Source organism: Primulina eburnea, chromosome 2 (genome assembly GCF_022965805.1).
Source record: "Primulina eburnea isolate SZY01 chromosome 2, ASM2296580v1, whole genome shotgun sequence".
Taxonomy (NCBI): domain Eukaryota; kingdom Viridiplantae; phylum Streptophyta; class Magnoliopsida; order Lamiales; family Gesneriaceae; genus Primulina; species Primulina eburnea.
This window is the reverse complement of record NC_133102.1, coordinates 35,747,118-35,764,350: the sequence shown is the minus strand read 5'-3', so window position 1 is coordinate 35,764,350 and position 17,233 is coordinate 35,747,118. Positions and strand designations below refer to the sequence as shown.

At 34.1% G+C, this 17,233-nt stretch overlaps 1 protein-coding gene across 1 annotated transcript; it reads left to right on the top strand.

Annotated features, from left to right (window-relative positions):
- The first annotated feature begins 1,352 nt into the window (after positions 1-1,352).
- Positions 1,353-3,022, top strand: LOC140824664 (3-ketoacyl-CoA synthase 3-like). The gene has a single exon (XM_073186216.1). The coding sequence runs from the start codon at positions 1,400-1,402 to the stop codon at positions 2,804-2,806; it is 1,407 nt and encodes a 468-aa protein (XP_073042317.1). The 5' UTR covers positions 1,353-1,399; the 3' UTR covers positions 2,807-3,022.
- Positions 3,023-17,233: the final 14,211 nt, after the last annotated feature.

The following is a 17,233-nucleotide window of genomic DNA, read 5'->3' as shown; positions in this document are numbered from 1 at the left end:
CATATACTATAGTGGTTACCAGACCACATGCCATTGTTATTCTCAATTGGTAATCGGAGTACATAATTTAATTTCGTCATCTTGGTGTTTAAAACAGTGCTGCAATTTGCAGATGGTGGATTAAAATAAAAAAGCAACCTTTCCCCTCATTGATATATGGGATTTTATAATCACATGGTTTTGTTCGTGATTTGGGGGAAGAATTTTCCGATATCAGTGACTTGCTGAAGATTGCACCAGCATACTTTAAGGGAAATCGAAAGATTGATCTACCCTGCTTCGAGCCTGGAGTTTCTCCAGAGATAGGCAACATGGCCACTTCATCTGGTGTAAAACCCTTTAAATATGTCACGCTATATACCTCTCTTCTCCAAGCGCATATTGACTTTGGACTTTAACAATTCAGAATGCCAAAGAGCTTATTGTACATTATGAGTCTCAAGTGGAAAATTATCGATTGCTTCTTAATTGAGCTATTCATTCTGGACAAAAAAGAAGGGAGATGGAGATGGAGATGCTGAAGCAGCTGCAAAAATGTCTGAGTCTGCTGGTTCTGATCGTGGTGAAGCAGGAGAAACTGATGAACTCACTGATGGAGATGCTTCTTAGTTGCACCACACAAGTTTGTTCACTTGTGCATAATTATGTGTCTTATTTTATTTAGGTAAATTTTGTGTACTGAAATATTTCGTTTAATGTTGTGTTAAGTATAACAACACCACACACAATATTTAACTCTAAAACAATATATAATCATTTTATTTCAATTTACCTTTATGTCATATAACCATCCTTTGGTTTGAAACTATAGTTATTTTTATTTGGGTGCGAAATTGAAAAGGAGATAGGTCCACGTTTGGACCGATCACATCTTGACCATCTCATATCAGATTCGGCACTATCTAAGTCCACGCTTGCATGAAGTGGGAACGACTTTGTGGGTCGTCCTCTACTCAAGGTCAAGATAACTTATTATATACAATTCTTTTGTTTTCTAATGAAACTTAATTGTCATATATTTCTACTTGTTTTCTAATGAAACTTAATTGTCATATATTTCTACAAATTAAATTAATCAATCTATTTACTCCAATCACATGCATTCATAAGATATAGTTTCTTGGAATTAAAGATAGTTAAACAAAGCACGCAGCCAATTTGTTGTTGGAAGTTGAGAAAATACGTGTTTTTTAAAGGCCATGTGGTAGACATAAGTGTGCAACTTTGGCCTAACCCCTTCACTCGTACAAATATATAATACTTGGTGTTCCATTCTAATTTCTCATATCAAATTCACATCAAACTTTGTGCTATAATTCGTAGGATCCCTTAAGCTTCACTACAATCTAAGTTCTTTTCTTCCACCCAAAACCTAAAATTTGTTCAATTTTATTAGAATATGGAGCTTCTTCTTATGCTATGGTGTTCTCTTCCTTTTCTACCTCTAATATTCATAATCTGGCAAATTCTTGATAAGAAAAGGCACCAACATTGTTACTTGCTAGACTACGAATGTTACAAATCGACCGACGATAGAAAGTTAAGCACAAAATTTTCTGGTGATGTCATTCTTCGAAACAAACAACTTGGCCTATACGAGTACAAATTCCTTCTACGAGCCATAGTTAGCTCCGGCATCGGCGAGGAAACTTATGCCCCGAAAATGGTGTTCGATGGTCGAGAGGCGTGTCCGAAGCTAGAAGATGGGCTCATAGAGATGGATGAGTTCTTTTTAGTGAGCATCGACAGATTGTTGAAACGTAGTGGTATCTCTCCTTGGGAAATCGACATCCTGGTCGTGAACGTATCGATGCTTGCCTCGGCCCCTTCTTTAGCCTCAAGAATCATCAATCTTTACAAAATGAGAGAAGACATCAAGGTGTACAATATAACCGGGATGGGGTGTAGCGCAAGCTTGGTATCCATTAACGTAGTTCAAAGCATATTCAAGACTCGGAAAAATCTCAAAGCCCTCGTGGTAACATCGGAGACTTTGAGCTTAGGTTGGTACAACGGCAAAAATAGATCGATGATTCTTGCTAATTGCTTGTTCAGAATAGGTGGGTGTGCGATGATTTTGACGAACAAAACATCCTTAACGCACAAGGCGATGTTGAGACTCAAGTTTCTTGTGAGAACCCATCATGGTGCAAAAGACGAATCCTACGAAGCTTGCGTGCAGAGGGAGGATGAGAAGGGTTTCATCGGCTTCCACCTCGACAAGAATCTCCCGAAGGCTGCTACGCGAGCATTCGTCGACAACCTTAAACAAATCGCCATGAAAATACTCCCCGTCAAGGAGCTTCTCCGATTTGCCTTGCTACTAATACTCAAAAAGATGAGTGACAAGTGGGATAAAGCCGGTTCTATCCAAAAACCGACTATCAATTTCAAAGAAGGAGTCGACCACTTTTGCCTCCACACCGGAGGAAAAGCCGTGATCGATGCCATCGGGCAGAATTTAAACCTGAGCGAGTTCGATGTCGAGCCAGCCCGAATGACGTTGCATCGATTCGGAAACACTTCGGCGAGCAGTCTTTGGTATGTTTTAGCATACATGCAAGCCAAGAAAAGGCTTAAAAAAGGTGACAAAATATTGATGCTTGCATTTGGAGCCGGATTCAAATGTAACAGCTGCTTGTGGGAGGTGTTGAGGGATTTGAATGAAGGGACAGTTTGGGAGGATTGCATCGACAGTTATCCACGCAAGGATTTGACGAATCCATTCCTGGAGAAATATGGATGGCTTCAGAACGAGGATCCCGAAACCTTTCATGTTCCTGTTGGTTACGAAATACCAGAATGATTTTTCTTTTTTTTAAAAAAAAATATAAATATATTTTTTACATTTCATATTGATTAAAATGGTTGGTTTTGCTAAATTTTTACGGGTGTTATTTTGTTTTCCTTTTAAATATGATATCGATGGTAATATTCTAGTTCTAGAAGGATAAAATCTGATCTATACTTGGATTTCTCTTCCATTATTACTAGTGCAAGTTGTACAGTTTCGTTTGGACCATAGATTTCATGTCTGTACAAGGAATAATTTTTTTTTTCTGTCATTTTTCTAAGTTCTTGAATCTCTCTCAGAAGAAAAATTATTCGGTACATGCTTTTGAAGTTAAAAATAGTATCTCTTTCGACATCATCTTATCATTTTTGGGCAATTTGTATCTTCTGTAAAAATTCGAAAAAAAAAAATCACTTTTAAACCTCATATTTATAGAAAGCAGACTCCGAAAAATTGATCATAGCTAAAACATAGAAAAATTTGATTATATAGTGATCGAATAAGTCTGGCTTCCGGACAGCATGTTGTGGTAAAAATCATGAGAAACCAAACTTTTAAGCCAATAATGTAACCAGCATAGGTGAGTAAAACACATCCATTTAACTGAAATAACCGATGAAACCGAATTTTTGAAAAAAATCGATTTTGTCTATTCGGAAGTTCGGTTTTTGTTTTTAAAAAATATTGGTTTTGTTACTTCGGTTTACTAACCAAGAGACTACTCAATTTCTCCACTCTTCAGCTTCTTTCCCATGAACTGGCTATATCACAATTACAGTTGTGGTTACTATACTAAAAAGATTAACCAATAACAATAAGCAAAGGAGACATTGGATCCTATCTAAATAAAGAAAAAAAGGTAATGTTGATGATGATTTTTAAAACTATATTAATTTATATAACTTCAACCTTTCTCAAAATTCTTGATTAAATATATATTTATTCTTTGTAGATGTTTGGCCTAGCTGGCTCCACTTGGATATTGGTGTTTTTTTTTCCATAAATAGGTAGAAATTTGTTAAATATAGCTATGGCTGGAATTATTATTATTATTATTATTATTATTATTATTATTATTATTAAAAAAAGAAAATTATGCACACAAGCCAGGCTGTCACAGCCATCAATATGCTAGTGAATTAACGACAATAATGAAACACTAGCATTTTTTCCCTTTGAGTTGTTGGATGATCTATTCAAGAAGCTTTATAGGAAGTTAAAGGCATTGAAAATGGATGAAAAATTTAAGACTATGAAGCAATTATTTAAGCTAGCTTTCATTTGGCTAGAGGACCTATATTTGTAAAAGGTAATGTTGAATAACGTACAATTAATTATGAATTTAATGCTTAATGCTAAGGATATTGATCTAGCTAGTTAAGGGCGTGCTTAAGGCGTACTTTGTTGATATTTTCTTGGATACGGACCGCAAAGTCGTTGAATTGATGGATTTGGAGCTAAAAATTTCCATTAGTTTGTTTGGGTGAATCATTTGTCCTCAACTAAATGTTTTTTGAGTCATCGTAGTGGATTTCAATTGCATCTCAACATAAAATGATTTCAAATCCTTATATCAAATAATTTATGAAATCCAAATCCAAATCCAAATGTAACCTTAGAGTAACCACAGTGACATCTTTGATGTATAAATTTTTTTTTTTTGAAATACTCCCTATGTTATGTTAATAATTATGTTTATGAATTAAATAATATACGTGCATGGAATAGTTATTTTGGTATCTTAAATATGGTAGCAACATATGAAGTTTTTTTTTTTTTGAAAAAATCTAAATTGATGATTCGAATAGCTTTTAAGTTAAAAGTGTAAATATTACTCGAGCTGATATAATAAATATTTTGATCAAACCGATATCTAAAGAGTGTATGTGTTAGAAATGATTATAAAAAACAAATAAATGAACACACAAATTTGTTTATGGCAATGTTTTCATAACCAGATCGGTTATCGAACTGGTCTATCTTAAAATAACAGTTCAACCGATCAGAAATGTTCAATCGGATGACTGGATCGAAACACTGTTATGCCTAAAATAATAATATAATATAATAAACAATATATTTTAAATTCTAGAAGCTTAAATATCGTAGGACCGAGCGCTTGCTACTTTCCCAAAAGTTATAACTGGTGGTACTACTGCGACTCAAATCTTCTAAGTTGCACAGCAACTAGAGCACTACAGTTCGATTACTCTTCCAACATGAACGATTATTAGGACCAAAAATATCTCTCTCAATAATTGTAGTCCTTGTAGTCAATGAAAATCGAACCGTGACATTTGATCTGATATCAATTGTAGGAACGAGTACTTACCGTTTTACCAAAATCTATAATTGGTGGTAGTGGTTCAACTCAAATAATTTCAACTACTCAGCAGCTCAAGCACCACATTTCGATATCTCTTCCAACAAAGATAATTATTACACCAAATAAATCTGTTTATAAATAAAAATATACCTATCAAAATTTAAAATATAAACAACAATATACATATAATCAAAATATCAAATGCAATTACATATATATATATTTTAAACAAAATTTAAAATTAAAATAAGCTCTAATTTTACTAAAATACTATTTTTAATATAATTCAAAATCTAAATAATCATATATATAATAAAAATAAAATTCAAGATTTTACATATAAAAACAATTAAATTCTAAAAAAAATTCTAAAAAACTCAAAAATAAAAAAAATGAACAGGTTCAATCGCTTTTTGGTTGGTGCACCGTTTCATGTTTGACACGTTCTTTACTGGTTTTGACCAGTTTGACCATTGAAATGGTTTTCAAGTGTGACCAAACCAGTGACCAATTCTCAGTTGAATTGTTTGTCCGATCCGGTTTTGAAAACATGGGTTTCTGGATGTTTAGGATTAAATCTTTTTACATCTCCCTTTCCTTCGTTTCTGTCGGTCTCCCACTAGAACACATTGATTTATATAAGCATGTTGTACAAAGACACTCCAACTGATGTTATACTCTCTATTAGAACTCTAGCATACAAAGTCGGTCACGATGACAAACCCTAACTGACTATCTACTGGTTAACAGAGCGACAAGCCTAGTGACCCTCTATGGATAAAGCAGAAGACAAGCTCGCTGATCAACTATAGTTTCTTCAACTATTCTTTTTCATCTACTAAGTCGAACCTGTTTTGAAGATTGAGACTCGTGTAGCAAAATGTTGCTAAAACGAACACATTGATCCTTGTAGATCTGATATAGGCGTTGAAGTCATGCTATGATGCTCGAAGATCCTCCTTGGTTGAATAGATGTGTCGGTGAGTAAGTATATACTTTTGGATACTTCTCTCTTTCATAAAATAGATATAAATGGTGATTCGAGAATATTGATGCATTATCCTTCTTCTTGTTCTTTATCACATTCTCATTTTCTTCTTAGTGATTTCCCCTTTTATATCACTATCTTCCAACAATTATATTTGATCTTCTCGATATCCAGTATCGTTGTTTGTTAAATGTTATTGTCCTTTTTTGTCATTTGTCCTTGACTGTAACCACATTAGATATTTTTCCATATTTGTTCAATGGCTCTATATTGATTTTATGAAGTTATTCAGTTTGGTTGGTTTTAACATATGGTTTGAAACAGATTAACTGTCCAGGATAGATTCTTGATTTATCATTTGTTACATCAATAAATAATATCCATTACAATATTTTTTAAAAAAAAAACATAATACTTATCAGTGGCCATTTCTATATTTTTTTTCTATATATTTATTTTTATATTTTCTAATTATGCATTAAGTAAGACATTAATTCCTTGGATAGCTTTTTTAGTATGTTCGACTAGATATGCCATTTTTTGTTTCTCTAAAATTATACCTTGTCTGCACTACATGATTAATATATTAAATAATTAATTAATTTGTTTAAGTTTCAGTAAGTTTGATTCTCATTTGGATTTCTTAAAACTAACATATCATTTGAATATTAATTTAATATCATTCATTAATTAAATGCATATTATTTATCCTATTATCACGAGTCTTTTAATTTTCTAAAACATCCTGTTCTATTTTAATGATGACATATCATCTAAAATTTTGATATTAAAAATACTACCAAGATTACACAGAATGCACAACAAATGCACTTAAACTCACAACAGGCAAAGATTATATATAGACAGCTAGGGGGTTCACCTAAATTTGAGCACCATGTCTTAGATCATAAAGTCTTTATTCCAACAGCTTGATACGGTAAATTTGACATATTTACCAGACATATTGTTGTTTAAAGATAATAAAGAATATAGTAAATTTTTTAGAATAAGCATTTATTGATAATAAAATAATATATAGTTCAAATTTTGGTTAACTTCACGTGACCAAGCATGGTCACATTGATTAAATGTAATAATGAAGGATCTAACTTTATTGTAGTGCATAAGAAAAGTACCAATAATTTAATTTGAGCAGGTAATAATTAAGATATTTAATAATACATGATTGAAGTAATTAATTTGGAGGGCCATTTCATGGCTCTTCATTTGATGAATCGGTGCAAATAAATGGTAAATTTAAAGCCTTTCAGTCTTTTATTTAATATTGCAAAAAAAAAAAAATATTATTTAATTGAAATAATTAAATTAAATTAGATCATTTAAGAAACTTTAAAAAAATTTAAAAATAATAAACCTGAGCCACATGTGGAGCACAATTTGGAGTTGCTCCAATCCAACTTGAATTGGACCAACAATGCACCAATTTGGAGACGTCCTAAACATACAAATAAAAAAAGTGGTGGGTCTTGGCTGGGCTGAAACCTATACTACGTCCCTGATAATATCTTTTTAAACTTTAAAAATCTACAAAAATTATTAAAAAGCAGTAAATCTACTATATATATGTTGACAAAATTCAATCTTATTCTGATATATTTGTTTTGTTTTAATAATTTAAGTTATTTTTTCAAAATAGTGTTTATGTGACACCAGGGCCGTGCCTATTAAAATTTTTTTTAAAAAATTTTATATATAATATTAGTTACTAGATAGTCCAAAACTAAGTATTTATTAAATGGAATTTGCTTAGCCTGTTATAGATTTATTCTACAATCTTCCCAAATATTCATCTGCAGACAAGCCTTAATCGACTCCGGTCGGTGCGTCGTCTCTAGATTTGATTGAAAGACCCGTGAGGAGCTGTAAGTCTATTTTCTTGTATTTGCTTTGTTCGGGCTTCTAATTTTTTATCGTAGTTTGTTACTTTTTTCAGGGCTTTATGTTGTATCTATAATCTACGATTTTTGACTTAAATTTTGGTGGATGTAATAATGCTTTTCTGGCTTTCAAATGCTCATATTGCTTATATAATCTTGTTGACTGTCCCGGTCACAGTAGCAAGTGCAGAGCGAAGTTTCTCAAAGACAATCATCAAAACTTTTCTCCGATCAATCATGTCACGAGAAAGATTGAATGAATTGACTATGTTATCGATTGAGAAAGAAATTACTGAACAAGTTGATTATACAGACTTGATTAGTATTTTTAGCTCTAAATCTGTTAGGCGGTTTGTTTTTTAGTGATCATTTTGGACATATTTGATATTTTTATTCCTTTAGTTTTTTATATTGTCTTTGACGTATTGATTTAATTTGAAAAATTGCTATGGAACTAAAAAATATGAACAGACTCAGGCCCAAATATTGTTAGGATCGGCCATGTGTGACACTAACATAATGTTGAACTTTGTAGTGCCATATTGACAATTTTGATGAAAAAAGAATAAAATTTCAAAAATAAAAAAATACATTATAAAAATTGAAATTTGACAAATAGAAGACCAAAATCTTAAACAAGAAACATGCATGATCAAAATTATAACTTTTCCCAACCATCCGAGGTTGTTATTTTTTTGTTGTGGCTCATGGACTAACAAGTTATCAGAATATCACTCGGACTTCTCTAGGGGAACATTGGATTGAGTATAGGAAGTCTAAGATTGAGCTTATTGCTTGTCTTTCATGTCATTTTAGAAGTGTAATATCCCGAAAATTTGAATGTCTACGTGAACCATATGCATGAAAGTTATAAATTTTTTTATGTGTTTTAATTAAATTATATGATTGTGACATGAATATGTGTTTTTATGGTATGGTTCATTAAGATTTCATTTTATAGGGATTTTAACAGTATTTCAAGCTCGCACAAGGAACGGAGACCGGGGATAGTTAAGGAAAATTATTTTCTTAAATATTTATTTTAATTATTTAATATATGATGTAATTGATATGAAAATTTCGAAAATGATCTCTTTGCAGTATTTTGACACGTTGAACCGTATTTTTAACCGTAGACGATTTTTAGCAAAATGAAGAACTTTTGAGGGTTTGGTTAATATTTTTGAAAACGAATTTAACGAAATAGTTTATGAGTGTGTAATTGGACGTAATATGTCTATTTTAATATATGTTGGGCCCAAACTCCTACTTATCCATATTAATTTTAATTATGGCCCATTATGTACTTGTTTTATATCAAACCCTACCCTCCCAAAACCCTAATAACCACACTCTTATTTCGGCCGCTCCACCCTCTCACATCCAGCAGCTCTCAAAAATTCCAGTAGCCACCTTGCTAGGCTTCTTCAAGAAAAATTAGTAGTAACTCTTTCTCGTTCCTCCGGTTCCCGTTCTAATTGATTGTGTCAAGTTTTTCGAGCGTAAATACGCAAATGCACGCCCAATTCCCTTCTTTTTGCATTAATCACATCATATTATGTGTTTTGAAATGTATTTGCATGAGATATTGTGGTTATAGTGTTACGCATCGGTTTTACTTGAATTCTACACGAAAATATGCATTTTTATTGTCATGCTTCTGACGTTTCTTGACTTATGTTGAAAGGGCTGCCATGACTCGGGGTTTAGGAGTGATCTGATAGTAGATATGAAGGAACATATGTGATGTTCTTGAGGTCGATGCATGTTTGAGGGAGAATCGATCGATTCTCGTGTCTCTGGCTCGATTTTAGAGAGTTCGGTAGTTTGCGTGTGTTCAAGGGCATGGGGTTGAAGGTCATGGATAGGGAAGTCCGGGAAGGTTTGTTTGTGGTCTAGAAGAGGTTGGTTCGAGCGTGGTCGAGATTGGTTGGGCAAGGTATAGAGTTTGGCTTCAAAAGTCGATTTTGGGATTTCTTCCGTAGGGTTGGCGCTGCGACGCTGCCCTGGTGGCACCGCAGCGCTAGTGTAACATCCGAAAAACCAACCTACATAAACCACATGCATGCAAAATTATTTTAGTTGCTTAATTGTTTTATTTAATTATTTTTTTATGCTTTCATGATATTTATTGTATGATTAAATGATTATGTGACATGTTTTCATGAAAATAAAAATTTTACCCGAATATTCGATAATAGGCAGGGGAAAAGAGACCGGTGACGATCAAGACAAGAATATGCATTTTTATTTTTAAATGATGGCAAAGCTTCCTAATATGATTTAATTTTCCTAAAAATGTTGAATTTCGAACTATTTTACAATTCGAGCTCGATTTTTCCCGGGAAGCCAGTTTTGGGCAAACAAGGAGTTTTAAAATATCAAAAAAATATTATTTTATGGAAACTTATTTCATAAACTTTATTATTTAATTAAATAAGTGCTATTGGACCCAATTTAATTAATTAGAGTAGGGTCAAATACTCTTAAGCTTGCAAGCCCAAAACCAAAGCCCATTAACATGTTAATTGTTTATAAATAAGCTACCTAGGCTTTTAAATCAACACAATTAAACCCTCCATCAGCACTCGTAATACACACACACTCACACACACACAAATTTCGAAATATCAAGCAGAAGAAAAGCTTGTGTTCTTCGTCGTCCAGTCGTCCAACGTCGCACCCTTGCCGAAGATCGTATATTCGAGCGTTATAAACGCAAAGGTACGTTTTCTAAACCTTTTAAATATCATACAAATCATATTATTGTGTTTTAATTGTTTATGCTTGAATAAAATAGGTATTCGATAATTTTTACGGTAAAATGTTTATATTCAAAAAATACGTCGATTTTATGCTTGTTAAAAACGTTTTTGACTCCAACGAGTGCGCTACCAATACATGATAAAATATGAATTATTATTGGTTAAAATATGATAACATTTAATAGAAAATAAGCTGGACAACCGTAGGACAAAAGCAAAGAAGAGCCGTGTGTTTTTATTGGTGCAATTCCTTGTTGGCTTGAACTAGGTGGCTCGGTTGTGCATGGGGGCTCATGGCTTGGCTAGGGCTTGGGTTAGGACCTGGGATAGATGTGGGTCAGGGTCAGGTAGGGTCCTAGAATTGCTAGTGCTCAAGGGGAGTAGCTAGGGAAGGGTCCACTTGAGCAAGGACTCTTCCCGCGTGCAAGGGGGTGGCCTAGAGTTCCAGGCGTTGTGGCTCGGTTAGGCTGGGCTAGGTGGTCTGTCAGGTCCCAGGGAGATGGTACAGGGTTTGGGCAAGGGCTGGAGTGGCTTGGGTTGCTGCTAGCACGAGCAAACGTGGAGGAAGCAACTCGCGCACCCTGGAAAGCTGTAGCGCGCGGTTGCTGTCTTGCTTCATGTGGCTCGCGACGCTGGTCATTGGTTTGAACAGGTATGGGTTAGGTCTGGGCGTGGTATAGGGATGGCTGGGGTGTGCTGGGCTCGGTAGCTGCTGTTGGGGTAGAGTCCTAGTTAGGCTAAAACTTCAGAAGCGTGGAAGGTGAAACGCAGGTTGTTTTCCTGATTCAGAAACTTCGTGCTTGGGCTCCAGGGGCTGGGCTGGTCTGGGTTGGTTCTGGGCGTGGTCCAAGGATGATTAGGGTCAGGTGGGCTCGGTGATGGCTCGTCTGGAAGAGCCCTTGCTAGCTAAGAGTCTATAGGCGTGAGTCATGCATGTGGGCAGGTCTTGTGCTTCTGTCCAGTCTAGTTTGAGCGAGCTAGGGCTAGTTTATATGGGCTGGGCTTGGTCAGGAGAGTGCCTAGGTAGGTTGGAGTTTGGCTCGAGGTGGCTTGGGCGTGACTCGAGTATTTTGGGAGATAGCTCGATGTGTTCCTACAAGGGTCAATTTTGAATATAATAGAACAAAATTTAATCCATGGGTCCACGGGTGTGGCTCATGACTTGGAAGGGTATAATAAATAATGAAATGTTATGTTTAAAATTTGGGATGCAAATAATGAGTTTTTGATTTATCCGGGATTTAATCGTCGCGCGAAACGTTAATTAAAGAATTAATTGAAAAGTCTAGTTTTAGGCTTTATAAAATTACGAAAAATTATATATAAGCTTAAATAATTATTTAGAATAAGCCTATATCATTAAAAGTGAGAAAAATATAAATTCGAGAATTTTTACGTCCAGGGGCAAAACAGTGTTTTTTCACTTAGGAAAAATACGGAAAATCTTGGCAACGTCCCGAAGGATCATAACGCTTGTAAAATGATATTTTACGATATAAAATGATGATTTTGATGATAATATGTATTTTATATTTATAGTAAAGCTGTGCCATTTATACCGTTTAAAATGTTACTTTTGGAAAGCTGTCTTATTTTATGATACAAAAGATTGACTGTGACAAAACATATTTATGGTAAAATTGACTGCGACAAAAGATATGATATATGATATATGATTTGTGGGTATGACGTGAGGGACAAAACCCAGAGGGAGCCCATATACGGGCTAAGGCCCAGAGGAACCCCGTGTATGGGAAAAGGCCCCAGAGTGACCCCGACGATCATATTTCCACGGTGGAGCCTAGTGCACACCCCCATGGACCATGTGGAGCGAAGACTACAGTCGACCAAGGGATAAAAGCTAGTCACTTTCAAGGATCAAACTTTACCCAAAATGATATATGATTAAAATCTTATGGTAAAAATGATTCTCATAATATACAATTTATGATGAGGATTAAATCTATTTTTAAAATGAATTATTTATTCTCAAAGCTTATTTAAATTATTTTTGAAGGATTTATTTATGCTTAAAGTTATTTGAAATGATTTTACGATTTATAATTTAATTATTCTTAAATAATTTTTAAATGGTTTATTTATGTCCAAAAGATATTTTAAATAAAAATTTTATTTTAATGCATGTGAATGTATATGTATTATTTTGTAGAGCCCAAATTCTCTATACATAAAACCAATGCATTTATTTAAATTATTTATTTAAGTTTAAATTGATTTTTTTAGTGATGCATGATTATTAGAATGCATTAATTTAAATTAATTATGCTTATGTGATGCACGTTAAAATGTTTTCTTGAGTTTAATGTTTCAAGTGATTATTCGATACGGGATCAGGGAAAAGAGACCTGCGACGATTTTGGCAATTTTAAAATATGGTATTTTATTTTTAGTTAGGATTGGGACATTTTAAATGATTTACTAAGTTTTTATCATTTTAAAGCCTAAATTATTTATTTATTGATTTTAGAATTTTAAAACTTTTAAAGTTAGCATTTATGTGTTTTATTTTGTTAATTAGGGGATTTTGTAAAAATATAGAGGATTAACTTTTTGATTAACACTTTTATTTTAATCAAGCATTTTATTACCCCTAATTAAATCTAAACACATACACACACACACACACGAAAACACACAACACACACATACACATTTTATTTTTATATTTTTAGAGGTAAAATTAGGGTTCTTGGAGTTCTAGCAGCCGCCCTATCCTCTACATTTTTCCAGCATATTTTCGTCCACTTTTCTTCAAGAAAATCGTGCCACGTTCGTCTAGGATCGTCCTTCGCATCATCCTCGCTTCGACATCGTTGTTTCGGTAACGTTAAATATCAAAAGGCATGTATATTCTTTCGTTTATGCATCGATCTCGTCATAGTATTTGTTTTTAAGTTTATTATGTGTAAAAATTCATGTATGTTGTACAAAGTTTGAGCAAAAAAATTGGTTGGATCGATTTTGAAACGATTTTAGATCTGAAAATTCAAAATTTGCTGTCATTTTAAATACTGCGACGTTTTGGTCTATTTTCTGGAAAACTTTCAACATATAAAACGTATAACTTTTTGATACCTTCGATTTGACAATAAATCCAAAATATTTGGATAAGAAATGAGTGAGTTATGATCGTTTTTGTGGGACTGCTCAAACTACGTTTTTCTGAAAATGCGTTCTTGATGTGTTTTTGAAGTTTTATTGTTGCAGGCTTTGTTGGGGATCAACGTGTGATCGCTGCTACGTTTAAGTATATCGAGAATGATGTTGGGATGATTGTTCGTGTTTTGTTTCGTGTCGTTAGGCACTTGGTTGAATTAGAAGTCGTAGGAACTGATTTGGAGTCAAATGTCATCACTATAATAAAAATGGCATACGACAATGGATTTGATAAAATCCGTTGTCGTAGCTTTTTTAAAACTATTGTAACTGAGAGTGTTGTTGAAAGTCCGTTCAACGACAACGGTTTTTACCCGTTATGGTAGGTAGAACTTGCGAAGGTTTTTGAAAACCGCCGCAAATAAAATTAGCGACGGTTTAATTTTCAACCGTCGCTAATTAGCGACAATTTATTAAACCGTCGCTAATCAGCATATAAAGACCGTCGCGAATTTTAGCGACGGTCTTTAATCATGATTTCCGTCGCTAAGTTGTTTCGAAAAATAAATTCTTTTTAATAATTTAATAAGTCTAAAAAAAATAATAATCGAAACTAAAATCGTGTAAGAGAGAAAAATTTGAAGTGTTGTGAAGTAGTAAATACGTGTAAGAGAGATAAATTTTAAGTGTTATGAAGTAGTGAGAAAAATTTTATGAAGTAGTGAAAAAAAATTTAAGTGTTATGAAGTTGTGAGAAAAATTTGAAGTGTTGTGTGAAGTGATAAAATTGTATAAGAGAGAAAAATTTTAAGTGTTATAAAGTAGTGAGAAAAATTTTAAGTGTTGTGTGAAGTGATAAAATTGTGTATGAGAGAAAAAATTTTAAGTCATGTTATGGAGGAAATGGACCGAAAATGGAGATATTTATAGAGAATTTGCGCGGTATTTGTTGATATGCGACGTTTTTTATGAAACCGTCGCCAACTTGTGCGACGGTTTTAGACAAACCATCGCTAAATGTAGCGGCGGTTTTAAAAACCCGTTGCATGTTTTGATTATGCGACGGTTTGTATATAAAATGTCGCTCAAGGTAGCGACGGTTTATATAAAATCGTTGCAGTACGTAGACCGTCGCGAATTTAAATTAGCGACGGTTTTATGAAAACCTTCGCTAAATTTAGCGACGGATTTAAAAAAGCCGTCGCTAAATATGGCAACGTTTTCTAAAACCATTGTTGTTTATCCAAAAAACCACGCCAATCGACAACGGTTTTGTAAAACTGTTGTCGATTGGCCAAAAAAACACTCTAATGGACAACGGTTTAAAAAAATGTTGTCGTTTGACGAAAAAACACGCTAATCGAGAACTGTTTTTGAAAACCGTTGTCGATTGTCCAAAAAAACAAGCCAAAAGACAACAGTTCATAGAACCGTTGTCTTTTGCCCTATAAAACGATGAAAGACAAGAGTTTTACAAACCTGTTGTCGTTGACACCTAAAAGACAACGGTTTTTAACCGTTGTCAAAAAGCACCTACGACAACGGTTTTCAGTAAACTGTTGTTAAAAACTATACGACAACGGTTTTTTTTTTTAAAAACCCGTTGTCGTAGGTGCGTTGTCGTTGGGTGTTTTTCTTGTAGTGCGTGTTCATGAGTTGTATTGCGTTGTAGGTTGGACGCCGTTGTTTTCGGGGCATTTGTATATGTTTATTCAATGCCATAGCACCCTAGGACGAGTTTCGATGTGTTGGTTCATGGGTCGTATGATCGAGTTAGGAGAATTAAGTCAAAAGTTTAGTGAATTTCTGTTGGTTCACGATTCTAGTAGGTACACGGACCCGTAGCCGAACCTGGCATGGGGTCCGTCCACTTTTTCCTTCAAAATATGAATTTCCATCACCTACACGGACCCCGACACGGACCTTTGCATGGGGTCCGTGTACTTTAAATTTTTTTTATGGATTGTTTTGGGGTTTACTGTTATGATTTAGTACGATGATTAAAAGAGGTCAAGTCCCGAGAGATTTAGAACGTCATCAAGAAATTTATCATTTTGGGTAAGCATGACTAATACGTCTAAGCTATGAAAGATAAGTGTTGGAACTCATGTTAGTACGTACAGCAGTGGCCTCAAGCGAGATCCAACGAATCCCTCAACGACATGTAAGTACGTCGACGTGCAAAAGAAAATACTTTATGTTTTTGAGGTATGCTAAATATCTTGTGACCAAATTATGAATGTGTTTGCAAATCGGTGAACGTGGCCGAGGACCTTTCCACCCCGATAAAGCATGACCGGGTTTAGATCAGGATTGGAAAGCGGTAAAGAATGACCAGGGAACAATCCACCCGGTAAAGCATGACTGGGGATCTCATGTATGTGGCAGTGGATTTTTCTTGTCAGCCAGTACTGTGGTTTAGTCTGATCAGGTACATTTATGTATGGGTCACTTCCTTTGAAACACATCTCTACGCAAAATGATGTTATGTATGCTCAAGTATGTATGATGCAAGTATGTTTAATAAAAGTTTTATGACGATGACACTTCTACGTTTATTTTACTACGTTCAAGTTTCAAGTATGTTTATGCTATTATGTTCAAGTTTCAAGTATGTAAGGGCTACTTTAAAGATGCATGCGATTTTATTATGTAGTACTTTCTATCTCCAGTTTATACATGTCGAGTATTTAAACTCACTAGACTTGATCGATGCAGGTGAGAATGACTTTGAGGAGATAAGGGGCGGGGACCAATGAGCCGACTTGGACTGAGCAGGAGGCTAAACCCGAAGACCGCCCATGTTTTTAAAAAATTATACGATGTTTCAAATATTTTGATTTCACATTATTTTTTACGATATTTAAACAAATGTTTATAGCAAATTTTAAAGTAGTTTAAAATTTTAATTAAGTAGTTTAAAGTAGTTTAAAAGTAAGGTACGTTACTTTTAATTAAGGAAATTTTTAATTTTCCGCAAATTCTATATAATTAAGGAAATTTTTAATTTTCCGCAAATTTTAAAGTAGTTTAAAAGTAAGGTACGTTACAGTTGGTATCAGAGCGGTGTTTTTATAAAGGGTTATGCCTACTGCCAGTTGCGAGAAGCTCAGAAGTCACACCTCAAGTCTGTAAGTTTTAAAGTTTTAAATTCATTCATGTAATATGTATCCATTCATGATTTCAGCATGTGCATATTTAAATTCAAACTGCGTGTTCCTATGATATTGATGTTATGTCCATGCATGTTGGGTTTATGTGTTGTGTGAATGTTTGAACAGTATGCCTCCAAAACGTAGAATTTTGCGTGAAGCAGGCGATGAGAATAGGGAAGCCTAGGATGGG